At 42.2% G+C, this 18,215-nt stretch overlaps 1 protein-coding gene across 2 annotated transcripts in view; it reads right to left on the bottom strand.

Moving 5' to 3' along the window:
- PRIMPOL (primase and DNA directed polymerase) overlaps positions 1-18,215 on the bottom strand; it is a 54,087-nt gene that overhangs the window by 13,550 nt on the left and 22,322 nt on the right. For both annotated transcript variants that reach the window (XM_029917969.1, XM_029917346.1), the window contains 2 exons: positions 2,960-3,122; positions 900-988 (listed from right to left, as the gene is read on the bottom strand). In XM_029917969.1, coding sequence (XP_029773829.1) covers positions 900-988; positions 2,960-3,122 — 252 coding nt within the window. The remainder of the gene's footprint in view (positions 1-899; positions 989-2,959; positions 3,123-18,215) is intronic.

The raw sequence follows: 18,215 nt of genomic DNA, 5'->3' as shown, positions 1-18,215 counted from the left end.
TTTTTTTTTTTTTTTTTTTTTTTTTTCAATTTTTGAGAGAGCATGAGCAGGGAGGGGGGGCAGAGAAAGAGGGAGACACAGAATCTGAAGCAGGCTCTAGGCTCTGAGCTGACAGCACAGAGCCCGATGTGGGGCTCGAACCCACAAACCATGAGATCATGACCTGAGCCAAAGTCAGATGTTTAACTGACTGAGCCACCCAGGTGCCCCTAGGTTTTTCTTTTAATAATAGTTCTGTTTTTACCAACAATCTACTCTATTTTCCTATTGTTGTTTTGTTCCCCAAAGCCACCATATAATGAAAATTAGTGAGTAAGTTTCAAAAAATACCTTTTCTTGGGGCACCTGGCTGCTCAGTCGGTTAAGGGTCTGCTTCAGCTCAGGTCATGATCTCATGGTTTGTGGGTTCGAGCCCTGTGCCGGGTTCTGTGCTGACAGCTCAGAGCCTGGAGCCTGCCTCGGATTCTGTGTCTCCCTCTCTCTGCCCCTTCCACCTCAACAATAAATTAACATTAAAAACATTAAAAATAAAGGATCAGTAGGTATTGGGGTGCCTGTATGGTTCATCTGGTTGAGTGTCTGACTGTTGGTTTCATTTCAGGGCATGATCTCATGGTTCATGATTTCAAGATCCTCGTTGGTGCAGAGCCTGCTTGGGATTCTCTCTCTCTTCCCCTCTCTCTGCCCCTTCCCTACTACTAGCTCGCTCGCTCTCGCTCTCTCAAAATAAATAAATAAATAAATAAATAAATAAATAAATAAATAAATAAAATCTACAAAAGATAAAAAAATCAGTAGATATGAATACTGAAGGTTTAAGATTTTTAAGGCAAAACAGATTTTGTATCTTTAAATTTTCATTGGAAATTGTTCTCTTAAAATTACCTTTAAAAAATTACCTTTACTGCTGGTGCTGTTAAAATAATCAATTCGTTTTTCTTTATTTTGAGATGTGTCACATGTCAGAATTCGTAAAGTATCTGAGAATCTGAAGAAAATATGTGAAAGAAACAAAGTTAACATCATCTAAGAATTAAAGAGAGATGGCTAGGGAAAGAAGACTGAATAGTTCCACATTAAAATCTTTGGTCAACAGCTAATTGTTGTAGGACAACCGAGCCACGTTAGCCTACAAAAACACCAATCGGATCCATATAGAAAAGAGTAGTTTGGGGATCACTTAAAATACTTTCTTTGGGGCACCTGGGTGGCTCAGTCAGTTGAGCCTCTGACTCGTGACTCTTGATTTCGGCTCAGATCATGATCCCGGGTCATGCACGGGATCAAACCTTGCTGTCGGGCTCTGCACGGACGTGGAACCTGCTTGGGATTCTCTCTCTTTCCCTCTGCCCCTCTCTATACTCCACTACCTGTCTCTAAAATAAATTATTAAAAATTAAAATACCTTCTTTAACTAGAGTGAAATCAGAGGACTCTGGGACTGTGGAAGCTACAGAATGAAGTACAATTCTATTCTCCAAACATACAGAGCCTTTGAAATTTTTGTTACAATGATTTGAAAAGTGTGAATAAATGTGAACATAATTTGAAAAGTGTGTGGAGGGGGAATAGAAGGAAGGATGAGAGTGAAGGAAAAAACAAAGTTAACTGAAAGACATACTCGTAGCCATAAAAACAATGAGATTTTATTTCAGGGAGAGAAATACCTATTTACTTGTCTACACACACGAAAATTAAGGAAACCCCATTCAGTAGAAAAGCTCTCCACTTCTATGAAATTAACACTGACACTACGAAAGAAACAGGATTTGGTCACCAGGAGATGACCTCAGGCTCTGCCATGCAAGGCAGAGTAAGAGCCCATTCCTGTGGCAACAACGGTGACAGACTTCGTCCACTGCCACCACTGTGCTTCCAGAATCTCAGGGACGGCCACTAACCGCCAGCACTGGCCCACAGAGACCCCGAGCCAGGCCCGGCTGTAATTTCCTGTGTACCTTTTCACCCACTGAATCTTCACAACTCCCTAAGACAGGTAGGACTTCCATTTTAAAGGTAAGGATACTGAGACCTTAACATTACTTCTGAAAACCGTAACTCAGTCGGTTAAACATCCGACTTCCGCTCAGGATGTGATCTCCTGGTTTGTGGGTTCGAGCCCAGCTGTGCTGACAGCTCAGAGCCTGGAGCCTGCTTCATATTCCGTGTCTCCCTCTGTCTGCCCCTCTCCAGCTTGTGTGCTTTCTCTTTCTCTCTCAAAAATAAACATGTAAAAACAGTTTTTTTAAGTTTTTATTACAACTAACAGTTGCAAATTAACTTGGCAGTTATTTGTGAGATAATGTTGAATGGATAAAAAACAGATATAACATATAAATAATGATGTCAAATATTTTTTGAATGGAGGAGGTAAGGTATATAAATATGTACGAACACACATATATGAAAAGTAGATATTAACAGTGACTCTATTTCCAAATGGAACAGTTTTAATTTCCTTCCTTCTAAAAAAATATGGCCCTTTGTAGGAAAGTGGATGGACCTTGAGGGTGTCATGCTGAGTGAAGTAAGCCAGGCAGAGAAGGACAGAAACCATATGTTTGCACTCATAGGTCTCACAGGAAAACAGGAGAGACCTAATGGAGAACACGGGTGAGCAGAGGAGGGAGAGAGAGTTGGGGAGAGAGAGGGATGTAAAATTTGAGAGACTATTGAATGCTGAAAATGAACTGAGAGTTGAAGGGGAAGGGGGAGGGGGGAAAAGAGGTGGTGGTGATGGTGGAGGGCACTTGAGGGGAAGAGCACTGGGTGTTGTATGGAAAACAATTTGACAATAAAATATTATGGAAAAAAAAAAAACTGTTACCCTGGAGTTTTGAGAACTTCCTTTTCCTTACGTTAGAACAAATTTACACAACCCACATTTTAGGACTACACAATGCCCTTCACTGCGTAATAAGCATTCACGAACACACAGTTTGATGCTGGTACTATATACCTGACGTTGCTGACCAAAGAAGACAGGAAATACTGATTTTCTTCAGAAATATTCTCTGAATGTTTAGGGAAGAACTTGTTATCTTCAGCAATCTCCAAAGCCACGTGCTTCCCTATCTTCGATGATTTGTATAGCCGGAAGTTTCTATTTCTCGTATAAACTCCTATGTCAAAAATTAGTAAGAACAGATTATGAATGCACATTTTCAGCGACTTGGTTCTACAGTCAGCAAATATTAGACTCCTTCTGTGTGGCGTCCTTAGGGAAACCAGTGCTCGTGGTCCAACATGGCAACATAGGAAGATCCTGAACTCACCTCCTGGGTGGACACACTACATCTATAGCTGTATATGGATCAATTTCCTTTGAAAAACAACCTAAAAGCCGGCACACGGACTCCTTCCGCTTGGACAAGTGAGCCAGGCAGCACGTCAAAGCAGGTAGGAGAGGCCAAGATGGCCTCACGTAGGCCCCACCCGCAGTGTGACGGCCTACCGTTGGGAGGGAATTCAAGCCCGGAGCTTCCCCCTGAAAGGCAGAGGATTCAACCTCCCATGCCTCACAGCCCAACTTTTAAGATGTGCGCCTAGGAGACGAGCCCCAGGAACCTCTGGTTCGGAGACCAGCTGGGCTGCGGCCTAGGCCTGCGGGGCTGTGGCGAGCTGGGGAGGCTCTTCCAGGGCCTGCGTGCAGACTCACTCACGCAGGGGCCGCGTGCAGAAGCAGCTCTCTGAAAAGCGCCCAGGGTTTACGCAAAAGAGACTCATCATTTCCAAACCACCCTGAGGGAGCCTCTTCAGGGACGGAATGGATGGTGCCATCTCCTCTGCCTTGCTAAAGCTGGCGGCCGCCATCTTTTTCCTGGTGCCCATGTTCTCTTTCTTTTATGCAGTGGGTGCCATCTTTGCACGCCTCTGCCTCCCTCCAGTGGGGGACACAATCTGGCTCCCCGCCTGCCGTGCTCCCGAGCACCAATATCTGCTGGAGGAAAGCGTCTACTCACACCTGGTGCCCCAGGTTTTGCGTTTGCTATTCTGCTTGTCAGGTAACCCCTCGATCACCTGGCTTTAAAGGCCAGGGAGGCTCGCCCTCCTGGGTCCACTGGACTCTACCAACTGGAGAGACAGTTGCCAGTAGACGACCACTCCTCCCAGACCACGGCACCAAGAGCAGACTGAAACCTTTCCCCAGTTTCTGAGAGAGAGGCCAATTCCGTGTGTCTGAGGGGAGGCTTCCGGGGTGGCACACTCCCAGGGGCCCCCAGAAGGGCTCTCAGGGAATGGGGGCCAGGGGACGTAAGTCCTGCACTCTCCCTGCTTCACTCCAGCTCACTAATATCTTCCAGGAAGGAGCTTATGTCCTTTGCTGGGTGCCCGGGGCCTCCTCTCCGTCACCTGGCTCTGTTAGCCGGTGGGACTCGCCCTCACAGGTCCCACAGAACTGTAAGCAACGGAGAAAGGGTTCTTCAACAGTGGCCGTCCCTGGGGCACTGCAAGAGGCAGCAGACCCAGCGGCTCAGTCTCTCTGTGAAAGAGCCTAGAAGCTTCTCCTCACAGGAGCCTGACCAAACACACGTCCAGGGGCTAACTGGAAGCCTTTCCTGAGACGTTGGCGGCCGGGCACCCTTTCCATCCCTGCCTTGCTGTGTCTCCACAGCACCAGCACCTCTCAGAGGGGAGCCCGTGTGCGGGCGGTGCCCCAGCTTTAACACTGGTACCCTGCTCTTCGCGGCTGCCTCCCGGGCCCAAGCCTCGATCACCGACTCTGGTGGCCGGGGGGCTTCGGTTCCTGGGGCTTGTGGGACTGTAACGGTCAGGGAGGCAGTTCTGGGATGACCACCACCAGCATACCGCATAGACAGCGGATGGAAACATCCCCGGCCTTTGTGGGAAAGGGGCCTAGCTGCTTGTCCCGGGGCTCCAGCCTGAAGGGCAGTCTTCGCGTCTGGCACACATCCAGAGGCGACAGAGCTGCTCACACGAACGTAGCCAGGGGACGCGATCGTTGTGCTCCCTGTCTCCCTCACAACAGCTCACCAGGATCTCAGAAGGGAGCTGACGGGCTCAACGGGTCCTGATCTCTATGGCTGCCACCGTGGCCACCTGCATGTGACCGGGCTGTGCCAGTCAGGGGACTGATGCTTGCAGTCCCCTACAGCCACACGTGCTTTCCACTCCTTAAAAGCTGTGGCCACGGGGCGTCTGGGTGGCTCAGTAGGTTAAGCATCTGACTCTTGGTTTCGGCTCATGTCATGGTCTCATGGTTCATGAAATTGAACCCCATGTGAGGCTCCAAGCTGCCAGTGTGGACTCTCTCTCTCTCTCTCTCTCTGCCCCTACCCTACCTGTGAGTTCTCTCTCAAAAGAAATAAATAACCATTAAAAAAAAAAATAAAAGAAATCTGGGGTCTGGCTTCCAATCAGCCTGAATCTAGGTGTTGAATGAGATTCCCCCTTTGGGACATTAACTGGTCCTGGATCACCCGGAAGTACTGGGAGCTATGAGAAATAAAATAGGCTCCTTTGGTAATTACAAACATCTTAGAAACAACCAAGAGCAAGGACAGGGTTGAAGGATAAGTTTCATCTCCTTCACGGGCCTACTCTTCAAGTAGACAATGCTAGTTTGCCTAAGCAGGGAAACAGAGTCAGGCAAAATGATGAACAAAGGACCACGTTCCAAGCAAAAAAGCAAGATCAAACTCTTTAAAAACCTTAATGAAATGAAGATAAGGAATTTATCTGATAGAGTTCAAACTAATGGTCATAAAGATGTTCACCAAACTCAGGAGAACGGATAACACAGTGAGAATATCAACAAAAAAGACAGAAAATATAAGAAAGTAGCCAACAGAAAAGTCACAGAGCTGAAAATACAAAAAAAAAAATGATGTGAAAAACATACTGTAGGGGTTTAACAGCTAACTAGAGGAAGCTGGGTCAATGAACTCGAAGACAGGATGGAGGAACTCAGCCAACAGAGCAAAAAGAGAACAGAATGAAATAAAGTGACGACAGCTTAAGGGACTTAGAAGACAACACCAAGCAGGCCAATATTCACATTATATAAATCCCAGAAGGAGAAACGGCCAGAAAACTTATTTGAAGAAACAGTAACTGAAAACTTCAATAACCTGGGGAAGGAAAGACCTACAGATCCAGGAAGGACAGTGAGTTCTAAATGAAATGAATGCAGAGAGACCCACACCGAGACACATGGTAAAATGTCAGAAGGTAAACACACACACACACACACACACACACACACACACACACACACACAGAAAGAAGAGAATCTTAAAGGCAACAGAAAAAAACAACTTGTGACATACAAAGAAAACCCACATTTTTCATCAGAAACGTTACAGGCCAGAAGAGCATGGCACCATATATTCAAAGTGCTGGGAGAAAAAACTTCCAACCAAGAATACTCTGCCCAGCAAAGTTATCATTCATGGTTGAAGGACAAATAAAAAGTTTTCCAGATGAGCAAAAGATCAAAAAGTTCACCATCACTAAACCAGTCTTATAAGAAATGTTAAAGGGATGTCTTTAAGCTGGAAAAAAAAAAAGAAGCGGAGAGGGAGGTGGTGATTAGTAATAAGAAAATATATGAAGGTAGATTTCTCACTGGTAGGGGTGCCTGAGTGGCTCAGTTGGTTAAGCATCTAAATCTTGATTTCAGATCAGGTCATGATCTCATGGTTCCTTAGACGGAGCCATGTGTTGGGCTCTGTGCTGACAGCATGGACCCACCTTGGGACTCTCTCTCTCCCTCTCACTCTTTGGCCCTTCCCCACTCATACTCTCACTCCTTCTCTCTCAAAATAAGTAAATAAACTTAAAATAAAATAAAACTCACTGGAAAAGACAGCTATGTATTAAAGGAGTATATTAATCAAGTATAAAGCTAGTGTAAAGGCTACAAGACAAAGGTAGTAAAAATGACTGCAAGTCAAATAATTAGGTAAGGGACACATAAGATAAAAAGATGTACAATGTGACATGCAAAATGTAAAACATGGGAGGTAAAGAGTAAAAATGTTCAGCTTTAGAATGCATTCCCACATGGGGTGCCTGGGTGGCTCAGTCAGTTGAGCATTTGACTCCTGATTTCAGCTCAAGTCGTCATCTCACGGTTTGTGGGACAGTGAGTTATTAGCACAGCATGGCCCTGTGCTAATGGTGTGGAGCCTGCTTAGGATTCATCCTTTCCCTCTCTCAATCTCTCTCTCTCTACCCCTCCCCCACTCGAACATGCAAGCTCTCCCTCAAATTAAATAAATGAATGAAACTAAAAAAAGACAGAATAGGTTCACACTTAAGTTATTATAAACATAAGATAGATTACTATATATATAAGCTGTCATATGTAAGCCTCACGGTAACCACAAAGCAAAAACCTCTAGCAGATACACCAAAGATAACAAGAGAGGAACCATACTACTAAAAATGTCATCAAACCACAAAGGAAGAAAGCAAGAGAAGTAGAAGGAAAAAGAATTAAAACACAGCCAGAAAACAATAAACAAAATGGCTATAAGAACATATGTATCAATGATTACTTTAAATGGACTAAATTTACCAATCAAAAGACAGAGTGGCAGAAAGGATAAAAGAAAACAACACACATTTACATGGTTCCCATAAGAGACTCATTTCAGGCGTAAGGAAACAGACTGAAAGTAAAGGGGTGGATGGAAAAGATGTTCCATGTGAATGTAGCCACACTTAGGTCAGACAAAGTAACACAAAGACTTTAACACAAGGATTGCAGTAAGAGACAAAGGAAGGCATTATAAAATGATAAAAGGGCAAATCCAAAAAGAGAATATAACATTTACAAATATTTAGGTACCAATGTAGGAGCACGTAAATGTATAAATCAAATAGTAACAGACTTAAAGGGAGAGACAGAAATATAAGAGTAGGAGACTTTAGTACCCCACTTGTATCAGTGGATAGATCATCCAGACAGAGAATCAATAAGAAACCATAGACCTAAAATGACATGTTAGGCCAGATAGAAATAACAATATATATAGAATATTCCATTCAAAAGCAACAGAATACATTTTTCTCAAGTACATACAAAACATTCTCCAGGACAGATCACACAATTGGCCACAAAATAAGTCCTAATTAATTTAAGATTGAAATCAATATCAAGCACCTCTTTGACCACAATACTGTGAAATTAGAAATTATAAGAAGAAAACTGGAAAATTTACAAACAAATGGAGATTAAACAACATGCTACTGAAAAAGAGAAATCAAAGGACCTTCAGCCAAATTAAAAAAGAGACACAACAAATCTAAACCTATGAGATACATGGGGCGCCTAGGTGGCTCAGGTGGTTAAGTGTCCGACTTCAGCTCAGCTCATGATCTCATGGTTTGTGGGTTCGAGCCTTGCATCCAGCTCTGTGCTGACCACTTGCTGAGAGCCTGGAGTCTGTGTCAGATTTTGTGTCTCCTTCTCTTTCTGCGCCTCCTTACTCACTCTCTGTCTCACTCTCTCAAAAATAAATAAATGTAAAAAAAATTTTTTTTAATAAAATAAACCTATGAGATGCAGCAAAAGCAATTCTAAGAGGGAAGTTCACAATGACAAATACCTACATCAAGAAAAAGAACACTGGCACAAAACAGACACTCAGATGAATGGAATAGAACAGAGAACCCAGAAATGGACCACAAATGTATGGCCAACTAATCTTTGACAAAGGAAAGACTATCCAATGGAATAAAGATGGTCTCTTCAGCAAGTGGTACTGGGAAAACTGGACAGCAACATATAGAAAAATGAGCCTGGACCACTTTCTTACACCATACAGAAAAATAAGCTCAAAATGGATAAAAGTCCTAAACTTAAGACAGGAAGCCATCAAAATCGAGGAGAAAGCAGGCAAAAACCTCTTTGACCTTTGCCACAGCAACTTCTTACTCAACATGTCTCCAGAGGCAAGAGAAACAAAAGCAAAAAGGAACTACTAGGACCTCATCAAAATAAAAAGCTTCTTCACAGCAAAGAATACAATCAGCAAAACTAAAAGGCATCCAATGGAATGGGAGAAGATATTTGCAAATGACATATCAGATAAAGGGTTAGTATCCAAAATCTCTAAAGAACTTAACAAACTCAACACCCCAAAACCAAATAATCCAGTGAAGAAATGGGCAAAAGACATGAATAGACACTTCTTCAAAGAAGACATGCAGACGGCCAACCAACACATGAAAAAATGCTCAGTGTCACTCATCATCAGGGAAAAAGAAATCAAAACCACAATGAGATACCACCTCACACCCATCAGAACGGCTAACATTAACAACTCAGCAACAACAGATGCTGATGTGGATGCGGAGAGAGAGGATCTTTTTTCACTGCTGGTGGGAATGCAAACTGGTGCAGCCACCCCAGAAGATAGTAGGGAGGTTCCTCAAAAAAATAAAAATAGAACTACCCTATGACCGAGTAACTGTACTACTAGGTGTTTATCCAAGGGATACAGGAATGTTGTTTCAAAGGGACACATGCACCCCAATGTTTATAGCAGCATTATCGACAGTAGCCAAAGTATGGAAAGAGCCCAAATGTCCATCAGTGGATGAAAGGATAAAGAAGATGTGGCTGTGTGTGTGTGTGTGTGTGTGTGTGTACACTCAACAATCAAAAAGAATGAATGAAATCTTGCCATTCGCAACTACATGGATGGAACTAGAGGGTATCATGCTAAGCGAAATTAGTCAGAGAAAGACAATCATATGATTTCACTCCTATGAGGACTTTAAGACACAGAACAGATGAACATAAGGGAACGGAAGCAAAAATAATACAAAAGTAGGGAGGGGGACGAAATATAAGAGACTCTTAAATATGGAGAAAAAAAAGAGTTGCTGGAGGGGTTGTGGGAGGGGGGTTGGGCTAAATGGGTAAGGGGATTAGGGAATCTACTCTTGAAATTAATGTTGCACTACATGCTAACTAATTTGGATGTAAAGTAAAATAAGTTAAAAAGGAAAAAGAAAAAAACCCCTCAACTTTCTATCTCAAGAAACTAGAGAAAGAACAGCAAATACACCCAAAGTTAGTAGAAGAAAGGAAATAATAAAGACCAGAACAGAAACAAATGAAATGGCGACTTTAAAAAATCACCGGGGGGGGGAATGAAAGCAAGAGTTGATTCTTTGAAAAGATGAATGAAATGGACAAACACCTTTAGATAGACTCACCAAAGAAAAGAGGACTAAAATAAGATCAGAAATGAAAGAGGACACATTACAAGTGATACCACAGAAATATAAAGGAACATAAAAAACTACTATGAGCAACTGCACTCCAACAAATTGGGCAATGTGGAAGAAATGCACAACTTCCCAGAAACATATAACCTTCTAAGGTGCATGGGTGGCTCAGTTGGTTAAGTGTTGTGTAACTTTGGGCCAGGTCATGATCTCACAGCATGTGGACTGGAGTCCAGTGTTGGGCTCTGTGCTGACAGCTCAGAGCCTGGAGCCTGCTTTGGATTCTGTGTCTCCTTCTCTCTCTGCTCCTCCCCTACTCATGCACGCTCCCTCTAAGATAAACGAACATTAAGAAAAAAAAAAAACTTAAAAACAAAACAAAACCACACAACCTTCCAAGGCTGAATCATTAATAGATAATAGCCCAATTACCAGTAAGGAGAGTGAATCAGTAATCAAACACCTCCCAACAAACAAGCCCAGGAACATTTGCTTTAATGGTAAATTCTACCAAACATTTAAAGAATAATACGTTTGTTCTCAAATTATTCCCCAAAGAGACATTTTAAACTCACTTTACACAGCCAGCATTACCATGACTCCAAAAATAAACAGAGGCACCAGAAGAAAGAAAATTGCAGGTCAATATCCCTGAAGAACACAGATATAAGTCATCAACAAAAAATTAAATCAATAAGAAAACAAAATAACAGGGGGAGGGGGAGATGGGAAGGGGAGTGATGGGCAGGGAGGAGGGCACTTGTCGGGATGAGCACTGGGTGCTACATGGAAACCAACTTGACAATAAACTATAAAAGAAAAAAATAAATTCATAAAATGTAAAAATAAAAAAACAGCAAACCAAATTCAACAATACAGATACCCCCCACTTTCTGAAAATTCACATAACAACACTTCACTTTTATGAAAGACTTACATTACTACCTGTTTTCACTCACTGTAAGATTCCAAAGAGGATTTTCAATTTTATAAAAAAAAAAAAAAGCTACTACCATATTAATGTAGGTCTTTTATAAAAGCAAAGTGGTTTACTAAAAACCAAATGATCATCTTGCTCTTTCCGCCATCTTGAATCCTGTGGAGGCCTGCTGGGGACAGGGCTCCTGAAATGACAAATGTGTCTAGAAGGCTGGGATCCAAGGCCATTTTTGCTGTCTGTAAGCGAGGTCTCCAAAACCAGAGGGAGCACACAGCTCTTCATAAAATTGAAGGTATTTATGTTCGAGATGAAACGGAGTTCTATCGAGGCAGGAGATGTGCTTATGTGTACAAGGCAAAGAGCACCACAGTGACTCCTGGTGGCAAACTGAACAAAACCAGAGAAATCGGGGGAAAAGAAACTCATGCTCATGAAACAGTAGCACGGTGCATGCCAAATTCCAACACAACCTTCCTGCTAAAGGCACTGGCCACAGAATCTGTGAGATGCTGTGCCTCTCAAGGAAACTTACTGAAAAGTAAGTGACCAAGGTGTAGATTTTTCTCTCATAAAACAAACGTGCAAAAAATAAATGATAATCTCAACAGGTACAGAAAATGCATTTGGCAAAATTCAACATCCACTTACGATAAAATACTCCAAGTATTTTATACTTATGATAAAAACTCTCAACAAAGTACGTACAGAGGAAATGTACCTCAACATAATAAAGTCTACTTATGACACACCCAGAGCTAACATCATACTCGGTGGGAAAAGCTGAAAGCTTTTCCTCTAAAATCAGGGAGAAAAACACCCACTCTCATCCCTTTTACCAACACGGTATTGGATGGCATGGCTGGAACAAGTAGGCAAGAAAAGAAATAAAAAGCAACCAAATTGGAAAGGAAGAAGTAAAACTGTCACTATTTGCAAATGTATATGTATAGAAATGTATATATAGAAAATTCCAAAGACTCCACCAAAAAATTGTTAGAATTCAGTAAAGTCGCAAGATACAAAATCAACTATACAGAAACCTGTTCATGTCTGTACAACCAGTAACAAACTACCCGGGGAGGAAATTAAGGAACAATCCCACTTAGAAAAAGAAAAAAAGAAACAATCACATTTATAATTGCATTGGAAAGAGTAAAACACTTAGGAATACATTTAACCACGGAGGTAAAAGACTTGTCCTCTGAAAACTATAAAATACTGATGAAAGAAGCTGAAGATGACCACAAACAAATGGAAACATATTCTAAACTCATGGACCGGAAGAATAGTGCTAAGGTGTAAATAACACCCAGGGCAATCGATGATCCAATACAGTCCCTATCAAAATTTCAGTGACATTTTTCACAGAAATTCCGAATACGAATTTCTAAAATTTGAATGGAACTACAAAAGATCCTGCATGGCCAAAGCAATGCAGACAAAGAACAAACCTGTAGGCATCATGTTTCCTGATTTCAAAGTATATCACAATGCTATCGTTACCAAAACAGTAGGATATCAACAATCAAAACAGACACATAAATCGATGGGACACAATAGAAAGCAAGAAAATAAAGCCATGTACGCATATGTTCAACCAATTTACAACAAAGGAGCCAAGAATATACAATAGAGAGAATAGTCTCTTCAATAAAAAGAGTTGGACAACTGGAAAGCCACATGCAAAGTAATAAAACTGTACCCCTCTCTCACACCATATACAAAAACTGCTCAAAATGAATTACAGACTTGAATGTAAGACCTGAAACAATAGAAGTCTTAGAAAACCAGCAGTAGGCTCCTTAACCTGGATCTTGGTGACTGTGTGTTTTGCTAGTTTTTGTTTTTTATTTGAGAGAGAGACTGAGAGCTCAAGCAGGAGAGAGGGGCAGAGGGAAATAAAGAAAGAGAGAGAGAAAATCTTAAGCAGTCTCCATTCTCAGCACAGAGCCCAATGCAGGGCTCAATCCCTGGGATCATGACCCGAGCCAAAATCAAGAGTTGCATGCTCAACTGACTGAGCCACCCGGGTGCCCCTTCGATGGTGTTTTAAATTTGACACCAACAGCAAAGGCAACCAAAGCAAAAATAAATATGCAGGACTACATCAAAGTAAAAACAAAAGGTTACATACTGAATGGGAGAAAATACTTGCAAATCATAGATCTGACAAGATGTTAGTAGCCAAGATATAGAACTCATACAACTCAACCGAAAAAGAAACCCTAATTAAGTAGTAGGCAGAATCTGAATCGACGTTTCTCCATAAAAAAGACATACAGATGGTCAACGAAATAGATGTGCAACATCCCTAATCATCAGGGAAATGCAAATCAAAATCACAACGAGGAATCACCTCACACCTGTCAAAATGGCTGATATCAAAAAGACAAGAAATAATAAGTGTTGGTGAGGATGTGGAGAAAAAGGAACCCTTGTGTGCTGTTGGTGGGAATGTAAACTGGTGCAGTCACTGTGGGAAACAGTATGGAAGTTCCTCAAAAAATTAAAAATAGAACTTCCACATGAACTAGTAATTTCACTTCTGGGAATTTATCTGAAGAAAATAAAAACTCTAATTCAAAAAGATATGTGCGTCACCATGTCTACTGCATTATTTCTAATAGCCAAGCTATGAAAACAACGTACACGTCTATAAAGTGGAATATCATTTAATGATTAAAGAAAAAAAGAGAAATCCTGCCATTTGCAACAACACAGATGGACCTTAAGGGCATGATGCCAAGTGAAATAAGTCAGACAGGGAAGGACAAATAACATATCGCTTCTATATAGAACCTAAAAAGTTAAAAAAAAAAAAAAAAGCTAATAAATACAGAGAACAGACTGGTGGTTGCTTGGTGGGGCGAGGGGGGGGGGGCGGCAGTGGGTAAAGGGAGTCAAAAGACACAAACTTCAGTTATAAACAGGTCACGGGGATGCAATGTACAGCATGGCACATACAGTGAATAACACTGTATTGAGAATTTGGAAGTTGCTAAGAGAGTACATCTTAGAAATTCTCATCATATGAAAAACAATTCTGTAACTATGTATGATGATGGAGGTTAATCAGAGTTACTATGGTGATCATTTAGCAATGTGGAAATATCGGATCATTATGTCATACACCTCACACAAATTAAATGTGGTATGTCAATTATACTTCAATAAAAAAAAATGAAGGTGGAAAAAAATCACCTTCATGTAAATAAAAATAAAAATGAGAAGAAGAATTATTTTCTACCAGCTGTAAACAAAATAAAAGCAATGTATAAATTAAACTAGAGTTTGCCCAGGGGCATCTGGGTGGTTCAGTCAATTAAGTGTCTGACTTCGACTCAGGTCATGATCTCACAGTTTATGGGTTCAAGCCCCGCATCGGGCTCTGTGCTGACAGCTCAAAGCCTGGAACCTGCTTCAGATTCTGTGTCTCCCCCTCTCTCTGCCCCTCCTATGCTCATGCTCTGTCTCTCAATAATAAATAAGTGATAAAAATTAAAAAAAAATTGAGTTGGCCTCGAAGAATTCCACATCTCAAAATGGAAAATGAGGGGCGCTTGGATGGCTCAGTCGGTTAAGCATCCAGCTTCGGTTCAGGTCATGATCTCACAGTTCGTGGGCTCGAGCCCCACATCGGGCTCTGTGCTGACAGCTAGCTCAGAGCCTGGACCCTACTTTGGATTCTGTATCTCCCTCTCCCTCTCTCTCTCTCTCTCTCTCTCTCTCTCTCTCTCTCTCTCTCTGACCCTCCCCTGCTCTCACTGTCTCTGTCTCTAAAAATAAATAAAGAGCATAAAAATAATTTTTTAAAAAAATGGAAAATGAGATTATATGTGGATAGTCCTCCTATTGTACATAAATAGAAAACCTGGGAAAATCCATTAGGAACAAAAGTTTGAGACTACTGAAAAGCTTCGAAGACAGTGAGGATTTCTAGTGCCAAAATCTCAAAGAAGGGAGGCATCAAAAAATCAAGTAATGCTCTCTCCCCGCTATGGAAGGATAAATGTGAAGACAGTGATCTGTAAACCAGGAATAACCCGCCCACAGTGGTACCCAATCGTGCGCTTCCATCCTCCAAGACTACGAGACATAAATGTTCGCTGTTTAAGCCAAAAAAAAAAAAAAAATCAAGTATCTAGAATAAATCTAATGAAAGATGTGCAAGGTCTCTATTCAGAAAATCATAAAACACAGAGAAATTAGAGAACATCCATATGAGTCAAATGACAAACCATGTTCATGGATTAGAACACTAAATATTGTAAAAATGTCAATTCTCCCCAAGATGATTTCTAGATTCCAGGAAACTAAATTAAAATTCTAGCAGAGTGTGTGTGCATAACCTGATAAGTTGATTTTAAAATTTAAATGGAAGTGCAAACGGTCAAGAACAGCCATGAAATTTCAAAGAACAAAGGTGGTGGACGTATTCCATTAGATATCAAGACTTTTTAAAAAGGCACATTAAGGGGCCCGTGGGTGGCTCAGTCAGTAGAACCTGACTTTTGATTTTGGTTCACGTCATGATCCCAGGGTTGTGGGGTCAAGCTCCACACCGGGTGGGGGGCGAGGGGGGGGTGGCGGGCAAAGAGAGAGAGAGGGAGACACAGATCCGAAGCAGTCTCCAGACTTGAGCTGTCAGACAGCAGCCCCACAGAGCCTGATGTGGGGCTCCAACTCATGAACTACAAGATCATGACCTGAGCTGAAGTCGGACACTTACGTGACTGAGCCACCAAGGTGCCCCTAAAAAAATTTTTTTTAATTAAAAAAATAAAAAATAAAAATGCTACATTTAGACAGTAGCGGTACTGGCAAAAAATTGATCAATACAACAATGGAACAGAACATAATACAGAAAGACACCAAATATATAGACACCTGACTAATGACAAAGATGTGCTTTTAGGTAAAGGACAGTGATTTCAACAAGCAGTGTTGAGACAAAGAGATATTCATAGAGGAAGCAAAACAATCTGGACTCCTCTTCACACGATAAGCAAAAATCCATTCCGAGTGAATTGTAGATCTAAGTATAACAGGTAAAAATGTAAGTCTTCTAGAAGATAACTAGGAGAATATCTTCATAATTGGAGATAGCAAAAAGATTTAACAAGATACAAGAAGCACTAAGAGGAAAACATTTGATAAATCAGACTACTACTATTTGAAGGTACTTTTATTGATCAAAGACACCAATAAGAGAATGAAAAGGCAAGCCATAAGTACTAGATGATTTTAATAATAAATATTCAGGGGCGCCTGGGTGGCTCAGTTGCTTAAGCATCTGACTCTTGATTTCAGCTCCAGTCATGATCTCACAGTTCATGAGTTCAAGCCCCACACTGGGCGCTGTGCTGACAGTACAGAGCCTGCCTAGGAGTCTCTCCCTGTCCCTCTCTCTCTGTCCCTCCCCTGATTGAGCATGTTCTCTCTCTCAAAATAAATATATATTTACTTTTTAAGTTCAGAAATAGGCAGAGCTAATCTATGGTGTTAGAGGATGGACTAGAGGTTACCTGTGGGGAGGAGGAAGGGTACTCCCTAGAAGAAACATGGTGGAGGTTCTAGAATCCAGATAACATTCTACTTCTTGTCTAGGGTGGTGTGGCGATAAGGGTATGTTCATTCTGTGACAATTCATTGACCTGTGTACTCACGAATCACTCATAGTTCTGTCTGAAGGTTATACTTCAATAAAAAAGTTTCCTCAAAAAAATGAGGGCATGTACTAGTAAATCTCAGACCTTTTCAAAAGTTGCCTTTAAGGAATGTCCTCTTTGCCATATAAGTAATTCTAGATTAGACTCTTGAGATATTTCTTTCAAGTGTATCATTGAACTTTCCTTGCCAGTTCAGGAAACTAACCATTAAGGCAAATTGTCACAAACTGGGGTATTGTGTTTGGGTCTTTTACTGGGGCAGACCTAGAGCACAGAGATCAGCTGCCGCCGGCCCCCCCCCCCCCCCCCCCCCCCCCCCCCCCCCCCCCCCCCCCCGAGTCATTTCCTGTGCAGCTGCCTACTAGCACGTCTGGAGAGAACGTTCTGCTAACAGGACAAAACTTGTCCTTGGGAAGACTGCTCCTCTACCCCTAACTCATGCTTGTTCACACCCATGTTCACACCCAAACCGGGCATCGCCCTTATCTGACTACACTTCCAAATTTGGGCACGTGGCTGTCAGGGCAGCTAGACAGATACAGAATACACCAGGAACTCTGCCCCTCTCCCGGCCTGGGTGGGTGCCCTGCTAATCCTGCCTTCAGGTTAAACCTCACGTCCGGCCTGCAGGCCCTGAGGCTCTCTCAGTTTCTCTGACACACTAGACAAAAAGGTGCTCATTGTCAGGGCTGTCAAATCACAAGCTGAGACCACAAAGTAAAAATGAGGCTTGGGGCGCCTGGGTGGCTCAGTCAGTTAAGTGCCTGACTTCCGCTCAGGTCAGGATTGCACAGTCCAGAGTTCCAGGCCCAGTGGCTCCTGCTTTGGATTCTGTGTCCCCCTCTCTCTGCCCCTCCCCCTCTTGCACTCTGTCTCTCTCTCAAAAGTAAATAAGCATTAATATATCTATATCTATATATATATATTTTAATGAGGCTTCTTTCACCAGACTGTAGCTGGCTGAAGGGGTCCTGATCGGCCTCTGTGTCCCCTAACCAGGCTGCAGCCTTGCCCAGTGCTTCTTCCCACATCCTCAGGGTCACTGACCAGAAGCAGGTCGGGTAGGAGAGAGCACAGTTAAAGCAGCCGCCAGTTGGACCACAGTAAGAAGGCGGAGGAAATGGCCACTGCCACTAATGGCAAAGCTCTTCAGTGGAGAAAACACCGCCTCATTTTGCCATATAAAAGTACCATTTTTATATTGTGTCTATTTTTACCATTGATTTCATCTTTTAATTTTATTTACTTATTTTGAGAGAGACAGAGACGGCGCAAGTGGGGGAGGGGGCAGAGAGAGAGGGAGACAGAGAATTCCAAGCAGATCTGGCACCAGCAGCATGGAGTCCGACAGGGGGCTCGAACCCATGAACCTGTGAGATCATGACTGGAGCCAAAACCAA

The sequence above is a fragment of the Suricata suricatta genome, chromosome 1 (genome assembly GCF_006229205.1).
Source record: "Suricata suricatta isolate VVHF042 chromosome 1, meerkat_22Aug2017_6uvM2_HiC, whole genome shotgun sequence".
In the NCBI taxonomy this organism is placed as follows: domain Eukaryota; kingdom Metazoa; phylum Chordata; class Mammalia; order Carnivora; family Herpestidae; genus Suricata; species Suricata suricatta.
Note: the sequence above shows the minus strand (reverse complement) of the source record. Positions and strands in the feature narration are given on the sequence as shown.